The sequence below is a fragment of the Vanessa atalanta genome, chromosome 1 (genome assembly GCF_905147765.1).
Source record: "Vanessa atalanta chromosome 1, ilVanAtal1.2, whole genome shotgun sequence".
In the NCBI taxonomy this organism is placed as follows: domain Eukaryota; kingdom Metazoa; phylum Arthropoda; class Insecta; order Lepidoptera; family Nymphalidae; genus Vanessa; species Vanessa atalanta.
The window spans coordinates 350236-375478 of NC_061871.1; the positions used below are offsets into that span (position 1 = coordinate 350236).

General features: G+C 33.2%; 1 protein-coding gene across 1 annotated transcript in view; it reads left to right on the plus strand.

Moving 5' to 3' along the window:
• The window catches only part of LOC125077180 (Down syndrome cell adhesion molecule-like protein Dscam2), a 187307-nt gene that overhangs the window by 135539 nt on the left and 26525 nt on the right, over nt 1-25243 (plus strand). Inside the window, exon 4 of the mRNA XM_047689025.1 lies at nt 12748-12909. Within this exon, the coding sequence (XP_047544981.1) occupies nt 12748-12909 (162 nt within the window). The remainder of the gene's footprint in view (nt 1-12747; nt 12910-25243) is intronic.

Genomic DNA, 25243 nt, shown 5'->3' on the forward strand with positions numbered 1-25243 from the left:
ATGTTAAATATTGCTAATTTATAATCTCAATCAGATATTATAAAGTCGCTTGTAGCGATCCCCATTACAGCAGTCTACTATCGACTAGCGCAACCAGTTCCAGTTAATCACTGAGACGCTAAATTTTTAAACTAGTATGATATGGTCTATAAGGTCAAACGCGTTATCAAAAAGAGTATCTAATGTGCCCACTTAGCACCTATTTTTGATAAATTACAGCAATATTAGTACGATCAGATATTTTTTTTTAGGGTTCCGTACATCTAAAGGAAACTAGGAAGATTTCTTTCACTTCTTTTTTCGGCTTTCCGTCTGTCTTTGTGTATGTCAGTTAAAATATTTTTTTTTTCATGGACAAGGAAATAAATGTTAAGGGCGGGACAAAATTATGGTTATTAGAAATCAATTGTCGTACTTGTCACAGGTATTCTAATATAATAATGACGGAGTGATAAAACGTCAGGATAAATTTTAAGTACTTAGGAAGCACTTTAAATTTTAGCCGATGTCATTGTGACTTAAGGGCTGAGGTGCAAATTGCTAATCTGATCTACTTTAATTCGTTATACCACTAATATTTTAAATTATTGCATACTCATTTATTTTAATTATTTTGGGATGACATAATAGGAAGTGCTCACACCACGATCGAACACTAGCAATAAAATATTATGCGTGTATGTTAGTGCGCCCACACAATTTAAACCAAAACACCCACACAAAGTATTACTGTATCACTGTTTTGCTATAGAATTAATTGAGTGGACTGTACTTACTCAAACGGGCTTGAACAATAGCTTATCACCAAGTAACTAAAAAATAAAATTTGGTTCAAATATTTAAAATTGCGCACGTGGATAAATTTGGCTATACCAAAAAAAAAAAAAAGAAAATTATACAAGACTACAAGTGGCGCGTTCCATAATAGCTAAAATGATATCTGTAGCAGACGAGATAGTCGGTATTAATACCATGCATGCCGCTGATACAGTCTGATTATGCATTACAGAAGAATGCAATTACTCGCCGAAGTTTGTAACAATACATTCCTTGGCAGTAAAAATAGCCGAGATATTCCTTTAACGAAATCGTTTCCTGAAAAGACAATTTAAAGTTTCTTCAGCTTAAGTAACTTATTTTATTAAAAAAGTTAAGAGAATAATCTATACATGTAATAAAAAAATAACTGATCGCATTCTGCACATGGAAGATATTTGAGAAAACATATTACTGGAGGTAACGCAATGGATCACACAAATATGATTTTTATATTTTTTGTCTATTTGTCTGTTCGTTTGTTACCGCTAATCTCGGAATCGGTTTAACCGATTTGGATGCGGTTTTCATTGATGTACTGTAACAACATGTAGCGTTTGTTTTATTAAAATCGGTCGCGGGTGTAAAATATAATTAGTGCCGATTGAAATTAATAAAATAAATAAAACCTTTGGAAACATTTAAGGAAGTTAATCGATTCAATTTTTCATTTTAATAAACCTTAAATAAAAAACCAAAAACACGTCGCAACTCCGATTGTTTGTAAAAATAATATTATTCATACGTTGACAAACTAATGATATCATAATTATTATACTCTCAATATAATATCAAATGCTTCACACTTTTACCATAAAATAACTGAACAAATACTTGAGGCGGTTAGCTAAACATTTACCAAACGCCAACGTTTTATACGTCAAGATTTACAAAAAAGCACCGTATTCTTATAAAGATAAGATTGACTTTGCGTTGATGCAATCAGTATGTATGAAGAAGCTCTGAATCGCCTAAGGAAGAAAATAGAATTGTATTCCTTTGACGCTAAATTAATATAATCTTTGTCAGTTTCACGATAAATGATATTTCGCATCTGCCTTTTATTCTCGAACCTTAATTTGTCATTATTTAATTATTGTACTTTTTTCGACTTTTGTTTATAGATTCTCATTAAAATAATAAGAAAAATTTCTTTATAAAAATAATACCCTTTCATATTACACAATATGTTTATTTTCTGCCTATTAGCACTGACTTCCTAACAATTTACATTGTAAGTATTGGCAATGCCTCATAGTTTAACCTACATTCATTCTTGTTAGATGTATATAAAATACAAAGTATACAAAGGCCGGCAACGCACCTGTAACCTCCCTGATGTTGCAGATGTCTATGGGCGGTGGTAATCACTTTCCATCAGATGAGCCTCCTGCTCGTTTGCCCCCTATAATATAAAAAAATAATAATAATGGCACTGGCCTTCTCGAACCTGAAGATGTAGATCTGTGGAAATTTGGATAGTCAAAAACTGTGATAGTGGACCCAGTAGTGTAGTAGATTAAGATTGGCTTAATGATAATAATGACGACTTGCTCTTAGTTGGTTGACGTAGACGTACCAGCAAACTAATGAATACAAATGAGATTTTCTTAATATTTGTATACACCTACATATATGTATTTATTTTGCCTCCTTTACCTCCATTTTTTGGTTAAGATTCACCTGTTCCAAAACTATATCTTTCTGATGTTCAATAATCCAAACTCTCCAGATGTATAATATACGGACAAAAATATTCCACACGTAAAGGAAATAATCAAGCATCATTTTACTTTATAAATCATGTCCGTACCCCGAGTGATAATATTACGAGCGTACATGCTTCGTATAAAAAGCGAACCGGTAATGAAACCTCTACTTGAGGCCCAACCGATCGGTCCAACACACATCGTGAACCTTTCCTCCACCGATATTATCCGGCAATGCCTTAAACGTCTATCCAAAAATCAACCAAATCGTTTGACAAATAAGTGCGAAAATAGTCTGAAACACTAAAACACTTGACCTACGTATTGGCATTTGCGAAGGCGTAAGTCAGAATCGCTTGGGCTGGAATGCAAATACGAATCTTTATGGAGGAGTCTTGAGTACCGTAAACCCCTGAGATTGAGTTCCCGCAATATCCCTTTGTAAGAGAGGTCCGCTAATGGAATCAGCTAAAATCTAAGAAATCATCACTCGACTCAATATAATTCAGATAAGAACTTGGAGTTACGATAGTATTCCTTGTAATGGTTATTATATATATTTTAACCCTTATTTAGAAGCCGATGAGTTTGAATTAAAAAAATCCAAAATATCCGCCTTAGTGTTGTAATACTTGATACTTGACAGATTTAGGTAATGATGTATATAGTTATATAAGTGTGTCATTTACACGAGTCGAAAAATATTACTTGCTTCTACTTTGCACAAAAAAGGTTGAGTTATAATTTCACGATTTATTGTCTTTTATATATTCGTTTTTTATGAATTCTTATTAATTTTGCAACGAATGACTTATAAAATACAACATCACTCAGCAAAAAATCTAACATCCTCTTCAAATATTTCAACAGCACAACAACCCACTTCACTTTCTATATTCGATAAGATCAAATATTTGGAAAGCGCTTACAAATTCTTACAATACCGGCACTCCTGTATCGGTCGTATAGAGGCTTGGCAGCATTCGCAGCGGTATCTCGACAGCCCTCCGCCGCCTTTTAGCCTACGATCGCTTGGAACAATGAATCTCTAGCTCCCTATATCCTATTCAAGATGCGTGACCATTTTGCTATGGAATCTACCGAAAAATACCAATATCCTCAATTTTAATGCTTTGTTTTGATTTGATGTTTCAACTTTTTTTATATAGTTGTTTTGGCGTTTTCCTTGAAGTAATTACCTTACATATATACTTTTGGGAATTCAGGAATTAATATCAACTTTAAGGTATTTTATATTTATTGTCATTTAAAGGCAGACAAGCAATGAAAAATGCGGATCAGAGTCGATATAAACATAATCGGCACTGGAAATTATATAACTACTTCTATAGCAGACGGATTTCTAAACGAATCAGGAAGTCGACCGCGCCGCGTGCGTCAACTGCCGGTCCGTTACCGTTAACGTCCCGCACGTTTGAGGGAGTCGAGTCGGTACGCGCGCGATAATTATCGATAATTATTAGTTTATTTCAATTGTTTGTTGATTTTATTGATTATTTAAGACCACAATTATTATTTACACGCCCGCTATACTTCTACTATTTCTTACAACTTCAACCAAGGGATCGAAATCTGTTGTTTTTCCTTTATTTAAATTATCTCATTGACTCCTGTTTATAAGATATTTACCTTTTAGTAGTTGATAAAAAGTGAGTGTATAAGTACACGATTGATTGAATATTATAAAAAGTAATTCATATAAAAAAGGACCTTTTCGATAAAATAATCGTAAATTTAAAGAACACTCTATAAAGAGTCTGATGAAGTGGATGATGGCGAGCCGAACAATAGCACGACACGTGGACTCGTGCGGCGTTTATACTGAAGAGCCTTCGAGAGGGTATTGTAGTATAAGGATGCAGACGCAGCGGATTACTTTAGCGCAAACTTATTATCAAAATTTTAAAGGGCCAGTAACGATTTAACACTTAATATAGTTCGTTTTTATATTCTTATCACGGCTTATAATTTCTTAAAATTTTATAGGAGTTTCTTTGAGGCTTTATATTTCTATATAATTAAAAGTCTGCATGAAGTATTTAAAACGTAACTTTATACATATACAAATTTAAGAACCAGAAGATTTGAATTATCGACTGCATTAGTGTCGATACTTAAAATCTTCTGAATTAGTATCGTCAAAAGTTTTAGTGACAAATTTATGGAGAAATTTGCATCGATTGACGAATCGTAAAGATGGATAGCCAAAGCGATATTAGTGCGATAAGGAACTACGAGGTCATCCCAAGCATTCCTTTGATTGATTTTTTCTGTTGTAACTGTTTCTGTACACTTAATGATACAATAAAAAAGGCTCTTGCCACTATCGTTGCTGCTTTTATTGAGCCCCGCGGAATTAGTCATGATGATAGTAAGAGACCTCATGGGCTGACATTTGTTCCCTGAGACGATGGGACGTAGAGTGGACGCTACATGCTTTGATACGCGGGCCCCTTCTCATATCAGAAAAATCATGTTAAAGGCTGGAGCCGCTATGAAATATACTGAAGCGAACAAATGATCCAAATATTCGTGTGCTGTCCCCAATTATGAATTTATCCATTTGCTGTTGACACACTGTTGAGTAGTAGATCCAAAAGCTGCATTAAAAGTATAACAGTTCGCCTTATTGCCTCCACTGGTGACGGGAGGGCTGGTTCCCCGAGGGTCGGAATTGCGATTCAACGGGAAATGCTGCTAGCATTCTTGCTACCATTCCATGTAGTCATTTATACAGTAACAATTTTATATATTTAAATATATTTGTATTTAAGTACTTAATATCGAATTTTTGTTGTAGTTTTTTATATAATTTAAAGAAGACGCTATATAAATAAAAACATAAAGTGGCATAATTTAAAATGGTTTGAATATATTTTTATAACTAATAGAGTCTGTCTCCGAGTAAGCAATGACAAACGTATGGCATTTAAGCAATATACGGTTAAAAGCCAGAAAATTATGTTAAAATTAAATATAACGTATATGCCCTTTGCCGTCGCGGCACATGAGTCGGTCTCTCCCCAGAGGCTCGGCACGAGACGCTTCACGTTACAATGAATGTGTATATAATTATTGTACAAAATAAAATAGCCAATTATTATATCATCAATTTCAGTAAGGGTTACACTAACAGAATAACGATTCTTCAAATAATACGTAAATAATCCATTCGAAAAAAAAATATATATATTTAAGATTAATAAGAACATTTAATTACAGTTTAAAAGTTAGTCAAACTCAGATTAACAAATTTGCCTTTAATCATCGCTCAGTTGGCAGCCGATGACCCAATAGCCAATCAAAAGTCATTGACTTAATTAGTCAGTACTTTAGAAAGTGGAAGTTAGTTTGCTAAGTATTATCAATACTACAATTATAAATAATACTATTTAAAATACTACTAATTCATGACTGAAATATCTATATGCCTTGTCTCGTATTCAGAGTGGGTGGGTGGTGACAGTAAACCAAAAATCCGTCTAAAATACGTTCTCGGATGTTCACGTTCCCGGATAACCGCTAAGTAATAAGCGATAATTTTATTATTAGTGTTATGTATACTAATAGCTGTTCAAAATCAAAATATTCTTTATTGAATTAGACTCGAACGCATTTAAATCTTCATGTTACATCGTTGAGTAGTAGTAACCCTTTTGCTTCATCTTAATTACATAGTATATCAGTACAATATATTTAAATTTATATAATATATCCTGCCTAACAATTAATAAATACTAAGCTCAGGATTTCCCATTAAAATCGCCATAGGAACGTTGTGGTTTTTGAGACTTTAACTAAAACTTATTTACGTTGAATAATCTTAATTTTGTCGTTAAACTTTCTTTAATAGCAATATTAAATTGTAGCGTATATAGGTTTATGCGTACATTGAAACGTCAATACTTGTCTATGGAATGATTTGACGTATGACGTCATAATACTTCCTTTTTCTCTTCCGTTCTCGTGTGAGCCGCGGTATCGTGTGTTGTGTGAGTGCGCCGCGCTTTTGAAATTAGCTTGTGTAACGGACTTATCCTTCTCCATATTACAATATCAACCATCCCTTTGGCTGTGTTCTTCGAGTGTATGAAGAACAAGAGAGCGCTCCCAAGAAGAACGTGTCTTCATAAGTCAGAGCCCCGTTTTGAAGTAACAACTCCCCTTTTTCCTTAACTACAGTCCACTTTTCTCTCGTGCGTACATTAATGTATATTTATGTATTGGAATATATATGTAGACGATGTAAATATATATCATTTGTAAGCATAGAATTTTCCCAATATTATAACCTTAACTCGCAATGACGAGCTGAATCACAAGGAACAATACATTGGGATACAAATGCTAATAAAAAAGCTCGTTACGTGTTTCATTATAACTCAATAAATAATTCATTTCCACGAGAATTAAAATCTCATCATTGTATCATTTATTTAAATTAAAATACACAGAGCCATGAAATGTGCAAGTTTCAACCACGAAAATAAATTTGATATTCAAATAAAAGTTTATATTTCTCTTAAATCTGCATTTAAGAGAAAATTAAAACTTTTTTTAATGTACAATACTGGACAAAATATTTTGTGACGCTGAACGTTTTGGTACTTGGAGCTTTTGATACTGGACATTGAGAACCTGGTCGTTAGAGAATACTGGTTACTCTAGCAAACTAGATATTGCCAGCCAGAGCTCGCAAAATGAGCAATGCAGAAGGTTTTTTGTATGCAAAAGTAAATATACGTATATTTATATCGTATAATTCTTTAGTTAAAAAGGAATTAGATAAAAATTACAGATATAAAGAGATTATACTTGGTGGTAGGGCTTTGTGCAAGCCCGTCTGAGTATTCTGCCTCCAAGCAATAATACTTAGAATTCTTGTATTCCGACTTGAAGGATGAGTGCGCTATTGTAGCTACATGACAAGAGATATAACATCTCAGTTGTCAAGGTCAGTAGCGTATCGGTGATATAAGGAATGGTTAAATTTTTCTACGCCGTCTATATCTATGGGTTATAGCGACCACTTACCATCAGGTATCCCATTGCCATGTCCTACCTTTTTATGGAATACTTAAAAAAAATCTTAACGTACCGAGTTCTATAGTATGGTCAGGCTGAAATTCTACTTCAGATTAATAATTAAATATGAATTGTGAAGTGAAAATTTGAAATTTACTGCCAAAGAGATGCCAAAGAGACAGTAAATTTCAATTTTTAAACTTGAGAACTTTAGCCTCATCAACACGCCACGAGACCACTGAGGCAGGATTAGATAGCGACGATGAATAATTAGCACAATTATAAGATCGCATTTTTCATTTCTTAAGCTATAAGTCGGGTTTCTCTGTAACTACCACACTATGATAAAATTTCGGTTCGAAATCGCACCCTTCTGCTGAGATATTGAAATATAAGCGTTCTGTCATCGCGGCTTACGACGGCTTCGAAGGTTAACTTGCAACTTAAAAATATTCATTATATGAAAAAAACACAATTTTTTTTTTATGGCATTGTTTGGCTGACAAGCATGTGGGCCACCTGATGGTAAGTGGTTATCACCGCCCATAGACAAGGGCGCTGTAAGAAATATTAACCATTCCTTACATCACCTATGCGCCACCATCCTTGGGAACTAAGATGTTATGTCCCTTGTGCCTGTGATTACACTGGCTCACTCACCCTTCTAACCGGAACACGATAATACAGTGTACTGTTATTTGGCGGTAGAATATCTGATGAGTGGGTGGTACCTACCCAGACGGGCTTGCACAAAGCCCTACCACCAAGTACAATATAGGTAATAATTGATATATTCAATGCGCATACGTCAAAAAAAATTAACAGTTCCAAAATTGATTATTTATACCAATTTATGAGACTACTGAGCCAATATTCTGAAAAAAAATACGAAATAGCAGCTCTATCATTGTTTACAGGGAAACCAAAATCTGTATCTGATAAGTATCGGGAAATGGCTCAGTGCGTGATCCACTCCACGCTAATCCGATTTGCGATATTTATAAATCAAATTATTGGCAGACCTACATACCGAATTATAAGGATTATTCGGTAGTAACCAGTGTTGAAAAGAATAGACGATTGTGTCCCTCTTTTCATAATACAATTAGATAATCTTGTAATAGATAATCTATACTAATAATATAAAGTAACTCTGTCTGTTAGTCCGTCTGCTATGTTGTAACGGATAAACCAAAAATCGATAAAATTTGGTATGATGCAAGCTTTAATCCCAAGGAAGGACGGAGGCTTCCTTTATATACCTAAAATCTATGACCCCACCGAGCACGCGGGTTAAGTCACGGGGGCAACTATTATATACAGTTGTGCATATCCAATAAAGCAAGAAAAAAATAAAATTCAATTAACAACAAAATAAATATGAATGTTTCATAAATCTACAAAACTTTTCTATTTCAATGTCTCCGTTGATTTTATTCATTTACTAAATCCGTTCATTTATACAAAAAACACGTTTTTAATTTAAAAAGATTTATACGTCAAACAAAATAAAATTGGGGCTCGCAAGAAATAAAGATGATTTCAAGATGGCGACGAATTCGTCATTATTTTAAGGAAATGAATCCGATTTCCCGAAAGAAACGAAAATCAAATAGAGTTGACGCAATTATGGTGTTTTGATTTGTGAGTATTTAATTCACATTCGAACAAAATTCATTGCTAATTTTCACTTAATAACTCATGATGGATTGGCATTCTGTTATGATTCATTGCAAACGTTATATACCAATATTATAAAGCAGAATTTATTTGATTTATTGACTTGAATTATCACAACCAAAAGAATATCTTATAGTTATAATCTCAGAAACAGCTTTATAAATGTGGCGTCTTCCCTAAAAAAATGCAATAGTCATTTAAACACAGTTTTTTATTGCCAATTTCATTATTGACTAAGAGCCGAATGATCCTGCAGGTACTAATTATAAGTGTATACTAACATCGACAATCTAATCATTACGCAACATGTTATAACAAATACTGTTTATTGAGGAAGACATCAAGTTATTATAAATAAAAGATAATTCAAAGGGTTTAAAAGACACAGAAACCAATTAAATCTCAACATATTATCACAAAAACACAAAGAGTTATAGACGAAAACTTAAATTATTAACCAATTAAGCAACTCTAAGAATTTACGTAAATTAAAAGTAAAGACACAAAAGTAATTTTGGAAAGAAAACGTACCGACAATAAATTCTAAGTTTACTTTTATACTTATCAAATTGAAGCAAAAAAAAAACAATATAACTGAAAATTAATCCAAAATATAAATAAAATTTAATTGAAAACTTTATTGTGGGTCATGCAAGAACGGAATAAGAAGAATGCGGTCAATTCAATATTTTTTTCAAATCGATTATACAAGATAACGCATAAAGACCTAAAAATAATTTGTCAAATATATATCGTAATACGTTTTTGACGACATGACGTTTATGATGAAATTTACTGCGAATACTAATAAAATACAGTTGTAATGTAAGGTCAGACATAAAACATTTATAACACGTATGTTTAGCGCTTAAAGTTATTTCCCAAAGTCAATGTCGAAACAGTCATCGTTCAAATTATATACGTAGAAATATCAATGAAATCAGAAGATCTTATAATTTAATCTTTCCTGTAAACCATGTTTTAAATATGTCGTATGGGATGTTTTATTATGGTTAGACCCGCGCTCTTCGGATGATATCCCCACTTCTACCCACTGGTTCAAGTATCGCGATAATAGATATAATAATATTCAAATTAAATGTTTGAAAACAAACAATAATATTAAACTTCGTAATTGAAAAATAATCCATAGCGCTCATCCTACAGACACAACGGAGTAAGCCGCTTCCCACTGCAATAAGCCGGATGCTGCGGAAGCATCGTCTCATTCGCCGGATTACGCTGTCCGTCCCCTAATCCCGTCAAAGTTGATCCACATTTTGTTGCCCATCGGTGACATGGGAAATCAACGGGTCACGGTATCTTATTATTCATGGCGCGTGTCCTCGTTATAACACATTTCCCTTCGAGACCTGACAATACTGCGACGGTATCGGTCTTAAATTTGAATCTTTTGGGAATAAGTTTGCATTTCAATTAAACACTGAAAGACTTTTAATTATTCTTTTATACCTTAACTAACTTAAACTAAATACATCATAGAAATGTTTATAATATACAAATGCTTGTAACTCGTTACTAGTTAGCATTGCGAAACATCAACTTCTATATAAAATAACCTACTGTCTGATAATTCGATACATTGCATGCAAAACAACGACCCGGTTTTAAATTATTTAAATTTTAAATTATTGGTGACAGTAATCGTAAGTATAAACGTACTATTTTGCTTAACATAAATCATTTAAACTTTTAAATAGATACAAAACAGTTCTACATAATCATTCTTTATAAATAAAAACCATTCACCCGATTTTAAATAAACAGTGCTGTGTTATTCTGCATACGCCCGAGAAGGTTGCTAGCCCAAAAAAGGGTTAAGTTAGGACGGAGTATATGTCTACATTTACATTAGCCGTATCTACTAAAATGATTATTAAATGCCTCTAAACATGAAATGTTGGCCTGACTAACACCATAACCCAATTTCCAACGTCAGTGTTGCTATATAATTAATTACTCCAGAACTGTCATGTTGTGATGAGGGGAGGTGGAGGTGGGGAGGTGTAGGGGGTCTAGTGGCATGAAGCGGTATGTCAACAATGTATTATAGAAATAGCTGTGATAGTTTTATTAATGTATGATATTTGTAAGAAAATGAATTTATAAAATCCCATTTAATTTCAGATGAACTTTATTTCAGAATTTAGAATTATTTACGTTTATTTAAAATTGTTTAACAACACATATAGTGTTAGAGTTTTAGTATGATTTATAAGTTTTAATATGATATATATAGCACATAAAATGCCACATGACTGATGACGATGGAGTGTGACGTATGAATTAATAACAATTTAATGATTAACCCTTTGTGGTAGAATTATTACTAGTATAGGTAATGAGAGCTATCCAGTACCTTATTTAATTTTAGGGCTTGAGAATCTCTTTGGGCTTTATCAAAGAAGCAATATTTACTTCTTAATATATTTACAATAATATAATGTATACTGACAATAAACTATTGACACAAAGATTACAATAATTTCAAAAATCAGCGCAAATCTTGGATGAACACTAGACTAAAGTTTACTTCACAACTTTTAATAACATGTTTCTGAATCTACCAAGTCAAAACATACTTACCGGAGCCAGGTGTTTGATTCTAAGATATTATAAGATAGCGCAAATAGTTTTATCTTTTGACCAGGAACTCCAAGTAGATACTTCAAGTTAGGTATATATTAGGCAACTATTCTAACGAGGCAGCTATTTTTTTTAATGATATTGGTACCACCTGATAATAAGTGATCATCAACGCCCAAAAACATTAGCGCTGTAAGAAATATTAACTATTCCAATGCACCTCCAATCTTAGGAGCTAAGATGCTTTATCCCTCGTGCCTGTAAATAAACTGGCTCACTTACCCTTCAAACCGGAACTCAACAATACTAAATATTGCTGTTTGGCTGTAGAATATATGGTGAGTGAGTGGTCTAGCCAGGCTGGCTTGCATAAAAGCCAAGTGAACTATTTTTTTGCTATATTGAATTTAAAAAAATCAATAAATGGACATAAAAAAATAACAACTAGCTGAGCTTTTTTCGCTAGACCTTCTCAGATCAGGGTCTTTTTAACTGGTGGTAGTGACTAATTTGACCATCCATAAGTAAGTGTAATATTGAATACAGGAATTTGATTCAGTTGATATGTTTTAAAATAATATGTATATTCGTGGATATTAATTTCGCACGATAAGTTGGCTACTATATCGATTCCAAGCCAATTTAAACTGACGTGTCCGTATAAAGAAATAATCTGTGTTAATGACTTCATACTGAGAAAGGTTTATTAATAGCAACGTTATTGTATGTTTAAAATACGAGTAACGCAGAAATATTTGAATAAGGAAGCAATTTGTGCTATAAGACTAATTTAGAGAGCTCTCTGATTCTAATAAGTTACGTCACTATTCATAAAATTATATTTTATCGACGAGTCTCTCTGAAAACTAATTTTTCCATAAAATTTCAGTGATGGATGTGCCCTGGGAAGTACGTGTTCAACCGACGCACGGTGTGTCTGGTGGCTCTGCACTGATGTCTTGCGCGGCCTCGGCTCCGGTCCGAGGTCACATCACAGTCACGAGGTGGTTTAAGGACGGTAGCGTCCTGGCTCCCATGGCGGCAGATGCTGGTAAGTACAAACCAATATTTTATACAAAGAATTTTTGAACATGACATGGATTATAATCGAAGGTAATCAGTAAAGCAGGACTTACCAAAATAGCAAATAATAATAATTTTATGGAACTAATATTTAAAGTGTTCATCAATTATTGTTCTTGAGAGGTTTTTTAATTGGGCGATGATTAACAATAATGTCGAAGCGATAAATTCCAAACTCAAACACCGGTTCCAATATAATGCTATAGTCTGGAAAGTTGCCAGCGACTCCCCGGATACCTTATAAAATCCAAATTAATTTCTCCCTCGGGCCAGCCCGGCGATTATTGCCTTTTCGCGAGGGTGAAAATTAAGAATTTTTCCTACAAAGCGGCTGTCCGCGACAGAAACAAGAACTGGCGTCTTTATGAGATCTAATTCTCTCGATTAGGAGAGAAAATTCGATTACCGTCTCTCATTTCGAAACGATGCTATCTGTTTTAGATTTTTCCGTTCGCTCGTCTTTTTCCTTTTCGTTTAATATTCAACGAATAAAAATGAAAACAATTTAAAGTTCGAATTTTAAATTATTTCTTTTTATTTTATAACGTACAAAATTCGTTGCGATGCTTTCAATTTTTTTTTAATAAATTACAAGCTGATAAACTCATCTCTTGCACGTTTTAAACACTTTACTAGTAATAGTTAACTTGGTGGTAGAGCCTTATATAAGCCGGTCTGGGTAGATACTACCCACTCATCAGACATTCTATCGCTAATCAGTATAATTAGTATTATTGTATTTCGGTTTGTCAAGATTTAGGTACAAAAAGTAACATACATATGTCCTTCCTTGAGTATCAAGCTGACTTCAAACTAAATTACATCAAATTTAGGTATGGAAGCGTTACATACAGATTTACTGTAGCATTGATAAAATAAGTATGTATATATTTTACTTTGTAAATTAGCCGTTCTATTAATTAAAAAGTTAGTTTAGTGCAAATTGTTCTTGCGCAATCAGTGTTCAGTGCCAGTAAAAATGCTTTTCCGGCAATTTCTTCGAATTATTCGTCTTTCTCCTGTTATTTAAAATAAAATTTATATACATAGTTACTCCTCATTTTATTTGTCATTATAATCATTATATATGCATGAATAAATATTTTTATAATTCTTTATTCGTATCAAACGCGAAATACGATTTTGTTTGGTTGTAATTTGGACATGGAACTTTAGCAGAAGGGTCTTTCGGTTATCCTCTGGGGTCATTTCCATTTCAAACCGCGAAAAGTATTTAATTTGTTGGCGCAGAATAAATATATCCATTTGAGTTGTTCAGGGACAAATATATTGAATAATGTGTGTCTTTGTGACTGAATCCACTGACTCATCGCGAGATCTCAGAAACTATAGGTTAGCGTAAAATTTCGGATAGTTACATTTTTCGCGACGTTCACTAAAAAAGTTTTTTGGAAATGTATACTTCAATAGTGGTAAATGAGAGGGACAACTTTGTGTGCATTTAACCCGTATGAAGACGGAAGATCAGCTAGTATTATCTAAACTTAGGATAAAAATTACTGTTGGGATGTAAAAAAAATGTAAAGCTAAAAAAAATCAAATCAATCAAGACGACAAAGAGAACAACGCGTGTATTTAAAAAACTCAAACAGTTTTATTGCTTCGTAATTTAATCCCATTAATTCGGGATCGTGTAACCTTATAGACGAATCACTAAAATACAGACTAGATACAGACAATTACAATATATATTTTTTGATAGGATTACAATCAGAACAACATTGAGAACAATAGTGTTGTAATTGAAATACGTAAGTAACCGTAAGTTTGGAGACGTATTAATAGCTAGTTTGTTTGCTTATAACTAGAAAACCACCGAAGCGAAGTCCCGAGACGGATTAAGAGGCAAACGTGGGATGGACGGGGATTATTAACGCCTCTATGACATCCCACGTCTCTCTTGTTTCGATGTATTCTCATAGCTGTTCTGTAATTTAATATCATATATTCTACGTGTCGCTGTGCAATTCAATTTGCGTAAAATTTTGATATATAGTTATTCTTTTGTCTATCTATAAGTAATATTCTTCATAAACTATGTATTATTTCTGTGTACAAATTATGTATCGCCAAAATCCACTCAATGGAATGATTCTCGAAAGACAGGTGACCCGAAAGATTGATTTTATACATCATTACAAATCGATCAGATGCTCACACGTGAACGTGAAGGCATTAACAAATTTAATGTTTTTTTTTCACCGTCTTTATTCTTATATTAGTCATCTCACGCACACGAAAATTTTTTTTTTGTGTTTTGGGGGCAACCTAGCAGGAAGCTCACCTGATGGAAAGTGATTACCACCGCCCATGGACAGCTGCAACACCGGGGGGCGTGCAGATGCGTTTAAGGAATAAGTACGCTCTTTTCTCGACGGTTCCCAAGTCGTATCGGTTCGGAAAAACCGCCGGCGAAATCTGGTTCCACAGAGTGGTTGTGCGAGGCAGAAAATGTCTTAAAAATCGCGCTGTTGTGGATTTTCGGACATCTAGGTGATGCGAGTGATATTTAGAATTTTCACAAGTTGTCTGAAGATTAAATAAAGCAGCCGGGATAAATCCAAAAAATTCCTCGGAACATACCCTGTGAAAAATTTGGTAGAAGATACTGAGTTATCCAACATCTCTACGCAAAGCCTAAGGATCGAGCAGATCGGATAGTGCTCGATCGTCAATAATTCGAGCCGCTCTCCGGATACGATCAAATGGAAGCAGCTGGTATTGGGGAGGACCCGCCCAGAGGTGAGAGCAGTACTCCATGTGAGGCCAAATTTGCGCCTTGTATGTGCTCCAAAACCTTCTCCTCAAAGAGAGGAGACCTTAGCCCAGCAGTGGGAAATTTACAGGCTGTTAATGTAAAACGTAATACAATGTAAGTAATAAATTTTAGTAAATAAGTTTTAGGTGATGGGCCGACGTGAAATACTGTCTAGCCTTGATGAGTATACCGCTATATAGCTTTTTTGATGCTAGTTTGACTTTACCTTCCAATTGACCGCCGAACTAAACGAGGCTCGAAACATCAACGCCAAGTATTTCGATACTAGCTATGGCGGCTATCGAAATGTTCTCAAAACGAGGAGATACGACAAATGGTGATTACTATCTTGTAAGTACGATCATCACTCATGCTAATACGCGCCGATACGAATTTTACAGAACAATATTATGTAAAGGCGCCTACACACAATGTGTTCTGCTTTATATTTTAAACCGTGCGTATTAATGTGAAGAAATTGCCCATATTAACATGTATTTTTGGTTAATTTATTTTTTCCAACTTAACGTTTTTTTGACGTTGTTATAAATAGTCTTCGTTGAGTTGTCAACTTTGTCAACATGCCGTTATCCATTAAAAATCAGACAATAATACTTATCTAAAATGTCTACAGAAAAGTCAATGAATGGTACAAACTTCTTATAAAATATACTCCATCAATGTACAACCAGTCATCCATATTAATATTCATACGTTCACTGTGCCAGTATAGACTGGCCTTTTAGACCCTTCGAACTGGAACATAATAATACGTTGTATTGATGCTTGGTGCTTGAATGATTGATATACATGTAGGACCTACCTAATTGGACTTGCACTAAGCCCTGTCAGGTTAAATAAGTAACTATGTTTTAGCAACTTTTCCTTAAGACAACAGACATCAAAACAAACAACATTAGTAGCAAGCTGTAAATGTTGCTAAAAATACATTTACAAAGTCGTTGTCTAAAATCTTAATTAAAATAAGGCAAAGTGAAAGAGTTTAACAGCAACGTAATTTACAAACTAAAAGGAGTTGTCTAAACAGCGCCCGAGGACGACAGAGAATTAAAAGTTTCAATAAAAGCAAAACGCTAATGCAAGTTTAATGCCGGCCTTTATGCTAAAGATAACGTGGCCCGAATCACGGAGATGAGATCTCACCCAGTGATGAGATCTGTGTTTAATTTACTTTATTCGAATTTTCAACTTTGGAAATGCAATATTTCTATAGAAATATATCTAAATAATAAAAAATAAAAAATTACTGACATACTCTGTACTGAAAAAAAGTAACTACTTGCCGGTTCTTCTCGGTAGAATCTCCATTCCAAACATATATATAGTAAACTCGGGTATGTGGAAAACATATTATGTGTACTCATTACCCCCATTGTCATTGCTTGACGAGACCAGAAGGAAATCAATGACAAGCGATTTGAAATAAGTCTTGAAATTCTATTTAAATTTAGCACTGGGTTTGACATTTGGGAAAGAATAAATATATGTATGCTTTTGATTTATTACAAGCAGCAAAACACCTAAATGTTACCTGTTTAAAATCCTGGTAGACACACTGACTTAAAAATCATATTTTGTTATGTAATTAAATAACAAACGAACACCATATTATCCTATAAAAAAAAATCAGCATTTTTAATCTACATATCATGCTTTCAAAGAGCTCTCTCCGTGAAGTCGACAGATTCTTCAGCGTTTATGTAGATTAGCCGTGCCTAATACCTTAGCTGGGTAATTTTTGGTACGGGCATTAACTGAGACAAAAGTTTGGGAACGCTTGCTCCATCGGATTAAAATGAGCCGGCTGGAAAACGTGCTGTTGAATTAATATGAAACTATACATCGCGATTTATAGACTGTCAAGGATTATGACTAAGCTGTATAAAAGCGATATACATATATTAAGCAATGATGAACTTTTAATTAAAGCATTTTTACCTTACTTTAATAACAATGCTCTCATATTAAAAGATTTATTAACGTTAAATCGTACAAACTTCAACTCGTTCAAATGACAATGACTATTTTTAATTGATGAGATTGAGGTCGCCTGATATTCAGATCAAAAGTCAACGACAAATTGTAAAAGTGATGGTCATTTTAGCTGTTTTGTACACTGGGTCGTCTCTATTACATTTTATTTGGAGTGTACTCTCCATTCCTTCCCTCTCATAATCCATTGGGACAGCATATCTGAGACGAAAGGATTTAAGCGCAGAACCAATGACTTTACGTTCTTGCCGAGGTACGGGAGTACCGGCGAAATCAAACTCCATATTACTACTGGGAATTTCTTTTCAATAAAACATTTAGTAACCCAAATAGGCTTAAACTCAAAATGTCGAGATCCCTATTGATAAATTAGTCGCTAGATAAATGAGGCGAGAAGGTAATTTATATTATAAATTTTCCAATCTCTTATGAAAACCAATTTGAAATAATTTGTTTTCAATAAAGGAATTGAGTACGTCGTCTGAGATCGAGCGCCAAGGCGTGGACACTCGAGCAATATTTTACTAAGTAGTTACGGATAATTAATTAATTTATTTTACACTTTAAACAGAATTAATTTATGTCTGTAATCTCTTTTAATCTTCGGTAAGAGATATTTTACGATAAAAGCACTTAAAGTATCGTTACCTTTTAAAAATATATATTAAAAAGACTTAAGTGATTTAAGGTTTCGTTTGTTTTGATTCTGAAACCATTCAATATGAATCATTGAATTTATATAAATCCTATACAATTGATTTTACTTTAAAAAACCTAAGAACTTATATTCGAAAAAACACATTGCAGTCACGACGGTGCCATATTATTTACTTTAAAGCTTTAATGATTTAATAACATTATGATTTCTGTAAAAAACTGTTTAAAATACTAAAATACGACACAAATAAAAACTTTTCTTGTTGGCAAGGGCTTTGTACAATCCCGTCTGGATATTCTACCGCCAAACAGCAGTACTCAGTATTGAGTAAGGGTGTGCGAGCCAGAGTAACTACAGGCACAAGGACCGAAACATCTTAGTTTCCAAGGATGGTGGCAGGTACATTGATGATGTAAGGAATGGTTAATATTTCTTACAGCGCCATTGTCTATGGGTGGTGGTTACCACATACGATCAGGTAGCGATACCATAAAAAATCACTTGCAGCAAAACATACGCCCATACAACAGTTCTTTTAAAGTATGAATTTTAAAGAAACCAACATATCATCAAAATATACTACATCTATTTAATTTCATTCAGCAGTTTCATTCACAAAACTTGTCATCGCATCGGAAAGTACTCTATGTATTTATATGCAATTAAAATATATTCTACGTCACATTCAACGATTTTATTTACATTTTGTAACATAACATTTTAGTTTAAAATGAGGTAGGCAGTCAGTCAAATGGGGCACGCTGAATTGATCCATTCCTTTTCCCAAACCTTGGTAACTAATATGTTATGTTCTTCGTGTCTAAAGTTGCACTGGCTCACTCGTCCTGCTTGGCGATAGTACCTAAATAATGGTTAGGTGGTACCCAGACGTGCTGTTAACAAGTCAGGACTATATTTGAATATATTAAACTTATGTATAAAACGAATTCTAAGACTAGCCGCTTATTGCCTATGCTTTTTATTATATTATATATTTTAAGTGTATTTTAGAAATTTTATACGTTGTACCTTTTTTTTATGTCATTGGTTGGCGGACGAGCATACGGGCCACCTGATGGTAAGTGGTCACCACCGCTCATAGACAAAGGCGCTGTAAAAAATATTAACCATTCCTTCCATCACCTATGCGCCACCAACCTCGGGAACTAAAATGTTATGTCCCTTGTGCCTGTGATTACACTGGCTCACTCACCCTTCTAACCGGAACACAGCAATACAGAGTACTGTTATTTGGCGGTAGAATATCTGATGAGTGGGTGCCTACCCAGACGATGACGACGATGATGAGACGGTGATAGGGCTTTGCACAAAGCTATCTCTTTTTATACTAAAATGAAGTCTCCTGGGTTCCTAATATTAAAAACATCATATGTGTATAATTTACTCACACAAAAGAACATAAGCTTAATAATCAGAATTAAAAGTAAAAATATATATAAATACATACAAATTGAAAAATAATGTTTTAACTATAATATTAACTACACCTATTATACACAAAATCAACACTAACACAATTATAATTTATCCGGCAAAATGAATTTCCCGAGCAATGTTGTCTTAGTACTTAAAATAACGTCTGTTTTAATACCTAAATGTTTTTTTTATAGCTATCATAATACGAGCCGACCGAATAGCCGTAACTGTTATGTATGTGTAATAAAATGATCGCATCCTCCTCTGGGATGAATGTTACCGAGCGTATGAAAATATACCAACATTGTATATATTGATAAACGCAAATGAGTTATTTTTAACGTCAATAATATTTCATTAATGTACCGTTCAATAATTCAGCAAGTATTTCTCAATAAGAGCGAGATGTACCAGGTCACGTGACCTATTTATTTGAGAGCAACTTGCTCACTATATTGGCACTGTTAGTAGTTTAAATGCAAATTTCGTTGAATTGCCAGTGTCCTAGTTCTGTCTAGTGCCTTTCGGAGAAATGTTTTTAGAGAATACTTGAAAAAACCATCATTCAAAGGCATTATGACAATACCTTTGAGTGAATATATTACCCGGTACCGATAGATGGCGGTTATCAATTATTTCACATTTCTGAATCACGCAGGCTAGATGTTTGACACTGGCTATTTATAGTCTAGAGTAACATATATAATGCCTATTACTTATTTCAGTTGAAAGGAGAAAAACATTTTTAGTTTCCCTGATAATACTACAGGTGTGAGTAAATATACCTAAAGAAAAACTGGAATCAAGGTTTTTGAAAATCTCATTTAAAATAAACATATTTCTGCCACTAACATTAAATATTGAGAAGTATTTTTAAAAATATAAACAAAATGTCAATATTATTATTTGGTTACAAACGTATAAATAAGAAAGCAATTTCGAAATGAAAGGAGAATATTACTTTTTCTAATTAAATTGAAAAGCAATTTAGAATCTCTCTCGACCTCTGTAACGTTTTGAACGAACTAAATTTATATTTGGACGTTGAGTTAATTTAGTTTTAAATCGGTCTAGGTACTTAATATATTTACAATTAAGAATAATTTATATCCTAATAAGTTTCTTATAATCTTAACATGTATGTAACTGAGTATAAGTTATTTTAATCAATTAAATACATTACGTGTAATAATTTATATGATTACCATTTCTCCATTTTTGGAAACCTGAAATAAATATTTCAGTAAATAAATTGTTATTGCTGCTTCCAAAAATTAGAAACTACTCTATATTATCTGATAATATTGAGTAGTTTAGTTTAGTTTAGTACTGAATAATAAAGGTCAGGATTAAATTAGTCACTATTTAAAAAAAATTGTATTAGTTAGAGTCTAAAGCAAATTTAAAAATGTACGTAGTTGTATTGTTGTTTTATAGACTTAAATTAAACGAAAATGTTTTGGTAGATTCAACCTAGACGAACCAACAAGAAACTTATTCAGTTCTATTTTTTTCAAATGAAATTACATCCACAACTACGAGAATATCATCAAAAATTAATATCAATAAATAAGAAGATTTTAATTACTTAACTAAAAAAAACTAGTTTCGGATGTTTTTGTGTATACTCATATTGACGACGGTTTTGCTTGTATATTAATAATAATTATATACGTAAAATCATCGAATCGCGATCAATGTGTATAATCTTATCGAGATTGCCTCGTTAGTTTTGTCTGGATGTCTGGATGTCATGGATATAATTCTGAGCTTAGAATTCCAGATAGATAAATAAAAATTTATCATATATTATACCGCAAAGCAACAATACTTAGTATTTTTTGTATGAAAAAGCCAAGAGTGTAGTAACATTTCTGACGCCGCCAATGTCTATAGAAACTGATCACTTGCCTGTCCACCTACAAATTTAATGAAAAAAAAACATATTTGTCGATGAATTTTTAGAGGTCGAAGATTGAAAGTAGTCTGCGTTATCAAGCCCAGCTCTTGTGCACGATCTCTCTTCGATTCTGTTGAATTGCAATCTCGCCAGATTATGTACACCTGCGTTTACTCACCTTGTACAGTTGAGTTTTTACTGAACGAACGCCGTGACTGATATCCATAAGGAAAACATCGTAATATGACAAATAACACTCAATACTTTATTTTGTGCACCAAAGTTATTCCGTTTCACATTTGATCGTTGTTACAGTTGCAGCAGTGTTTATTGTTTCTGTTTTAAAATAAATATCAGATATATTCAGAGAGACAAAGTAAATAAACCAGACAATTAGTAATAACGAACTGTTAGATCAATAGCCGGTCGGCGTGAACGCAAACAGCGCGATATCCGACGACGCGACAAAGTATAATGAGGTTGGCTGTTGACATAACTCTATCGTAGCATTTGTTGAATTTACCAATACTTGTTAATTAAATATTTGTTTATACCTGTCGTGTTTTAGAATTTCTATTAACTGTTAATTTCACGATTGAATTCATGCTTTAAATTATACTGACCTCATGTTGTAAATTCAATTCTATGTATTGTGTATCTCTACGTGTTTAATGTAATCTCTATGTATTTATGCATGAATACAGATTATTATTACAATCTTTTATTTAATTTTCAATTTATATTTATTTAGGTTAACTCTTGTTATCCGAATTAGAGCCAATTCCTCTTACCCTAGGTTTTAAAATATTACATGTTGGTTTTGGTTGTAATTTGCATTTTTATGGTAAACATAATCAAGCGCACCCAGGACTAGTTTAAGACGATGGAACTGCTCAACTGTCAAAAATATAGACAAGAAAATTTGTATATGAAGCGTGTTTTTAAATATTTTTTTTTTTTTTAAATATTTTTGGCTCTTGTTGTTAAATAAACATCAACGATCTTACATGTCAACTATGAGATGTGTAGTGGATAGTACGATTAGATTTCAGGTGAAGATCACGGAATCAAATTTTCTGTCTGTCTATTGATGGTAAAAAACTCGGTATTTTGAGTTGCTGCACACAATTCATTTCGCGCAAGAATAAAGTGAGTTAAAATGAGTGTGAGTTCTCTTTTATTAAAAAAAAATTTATCAATTTCGAAACCCATGACAATGTTTTTGTTATTTGATTTCATTGTTAACTGACGATGTCTGTTTGCACGATTTACTTTTGTTTTTATTTTTTATACAGCCATAGCGCCACTTTCTACGTGGCCAGTTACTTTTTGCCGCTCTCTAATAACAATTTAATAAATTACAATCAAGAATCCTCTTTATTTTTCTACGGCTGGAGCTCTTCAAAATGAGTCTACATCCGATTTTTTATCTGCAGCTATCGTCTAATAATCACTGGGTCAAAAATCGGCTTACGCTATTATTATATAAGATATTATAATTACATTCTCGTGGAACAATCAAATCGCAAACTATTAATAAGCTTCTACCTCTACTTTTTAATTGTAGTATATAATGCAGACGATTACAACTTGTTTTCAGTACAAAACACCGATGCTACAAACTCATATCACCTGAGTTAACCGGCAGAACTAATACGAACAAGCAAAACATATTCCAATTAAAAAGACACAACAGGGAAATACAAGCAGTCGCATCGTAAATTTTAATTTACTCGCTCTCTTGCCAGATTCATTTGAAATTCCATTAATTATAATCGTCTCACTGCTACTGAAGTTCATTACGATTTATAAACAAAAAAAAACCTTTCACAAAATTAAAATTTTCGAATGACCAAACATAAAAGCTATTCGAAGCTAGAGGAATACTTAAGAACACTTCAGGGAAGACAAAGTAACAATACTATCAGAATCATCAGTTGGCGGTTACAATGGAGGGAAAGAGACTAAGCAACCGGTGCTCGAATGTTGGAAAGAGATAGAGACATTTAAACAGTTGCCGCGCATTTAGAATTCATTGAAAAAGTCGAAGCTGAAAGTTATCTGATCGTAAAACGGTGACGGCCTCGGGGATCGCGAACTGGTAGAGAGAAAAGATAATACGATATATTTTTAAATAATCAACGTTAATAAAATATACAAAGATTTGAATTTAGAATATTCTTGATTGTCTCAATTCAGTGGACAAGTTTGATTACTATATTTATTAACAAACTTTTTTTATTTACCCAATTCAAATTTTAACGAATTTGGATTTAATTATACCCGCTATTTAATTCATCACTAATTGCACTAATTGTGTTAAACTAAATTAATTACTCAATTGGTATGAGTTGTCCTTGATTGCGACCATACCATAGCGATCACGAAATTAATCACGAGCAATAATTAATTTATGATAATAGCCTTGTTTGACTTGAAGCCACAATGTATTATTAAAATGCCAAAGGTGAAACAAACGTCTTGCATTTGACGTAAGTAATTTTAGTGATTATCAGATATTGTGCAGAACTAGCTGGTACCGACGTTGTCTAATCATCAATTTATTGTATTGCTCTGTTTTTATTTGACATATAATTATATTTTTCTGTTATTTATTTGAACTTACTTAAATGGCAACTGAGCATGCTGATAACCTTATATTAAAAAAATCAAAATCAGTTTATCTTTGAATAGCTTTATATAGCTTTTTGTTTTATAAAGAGGATCATGGATGGGCAAATGGGCCTGATGCTAAGTGGTCCGCCACAGACATTGGCGCTGTAAGAAATTTTTCTCATTCCTTGCACCTTTAATGTGCCACTAATTTATTATGTCCCTTGTGCCAGTACACTGGCTCACTCACACTTCACACCGGCACAAAATATACAAATTATTGCTTCTTGAGAATAGAACGTATGACAAGTGGGTGGTATGTACAAAGCCCTAACACAGTTGATGGAAATCGGTTATATAATTAGCAGGGACGTTGTATATATGTTGTGATATTAGTTATCATATTTAATGAGTAACTAGAATGGATACAATGTAATAAGTAAAATGAATACTAAAATTGAAGCATAAACTGTGCCTTCTATGATAGAAATTCTGAAAGGAAATAGATTATCTTAGTATCAAATTTAATAAGAATAACTTTGTTTTATATCCTACTTAAAATCAATAAAATAACGCCTAGCTTCAAGGTCAATGTTGGCAAAAAATTGCACAAAACTAAATAACTGTGAACTAAATAAAATAAATAAGAAATTTATTTTTGAAGTCTGTATTTTATGCAGTTTTAATTGTTTCTTTTTTAAATATCTGTATGAAAAGTTAAAACTTTTCCTCGCGGCTGTCCCCTTTCAGATACTCCGTCAGAGCTGCCGACGCCAGTACAATAGATGTATAAATGCACTCGATCACAGTTGTCCCCTAATTTCAAAGTCATGAGATGTGAGCGCTACTTTTCTCGCCCGCTTTACCAATAGCCGTTTCATGTAAATGCTTTATTTTTATTA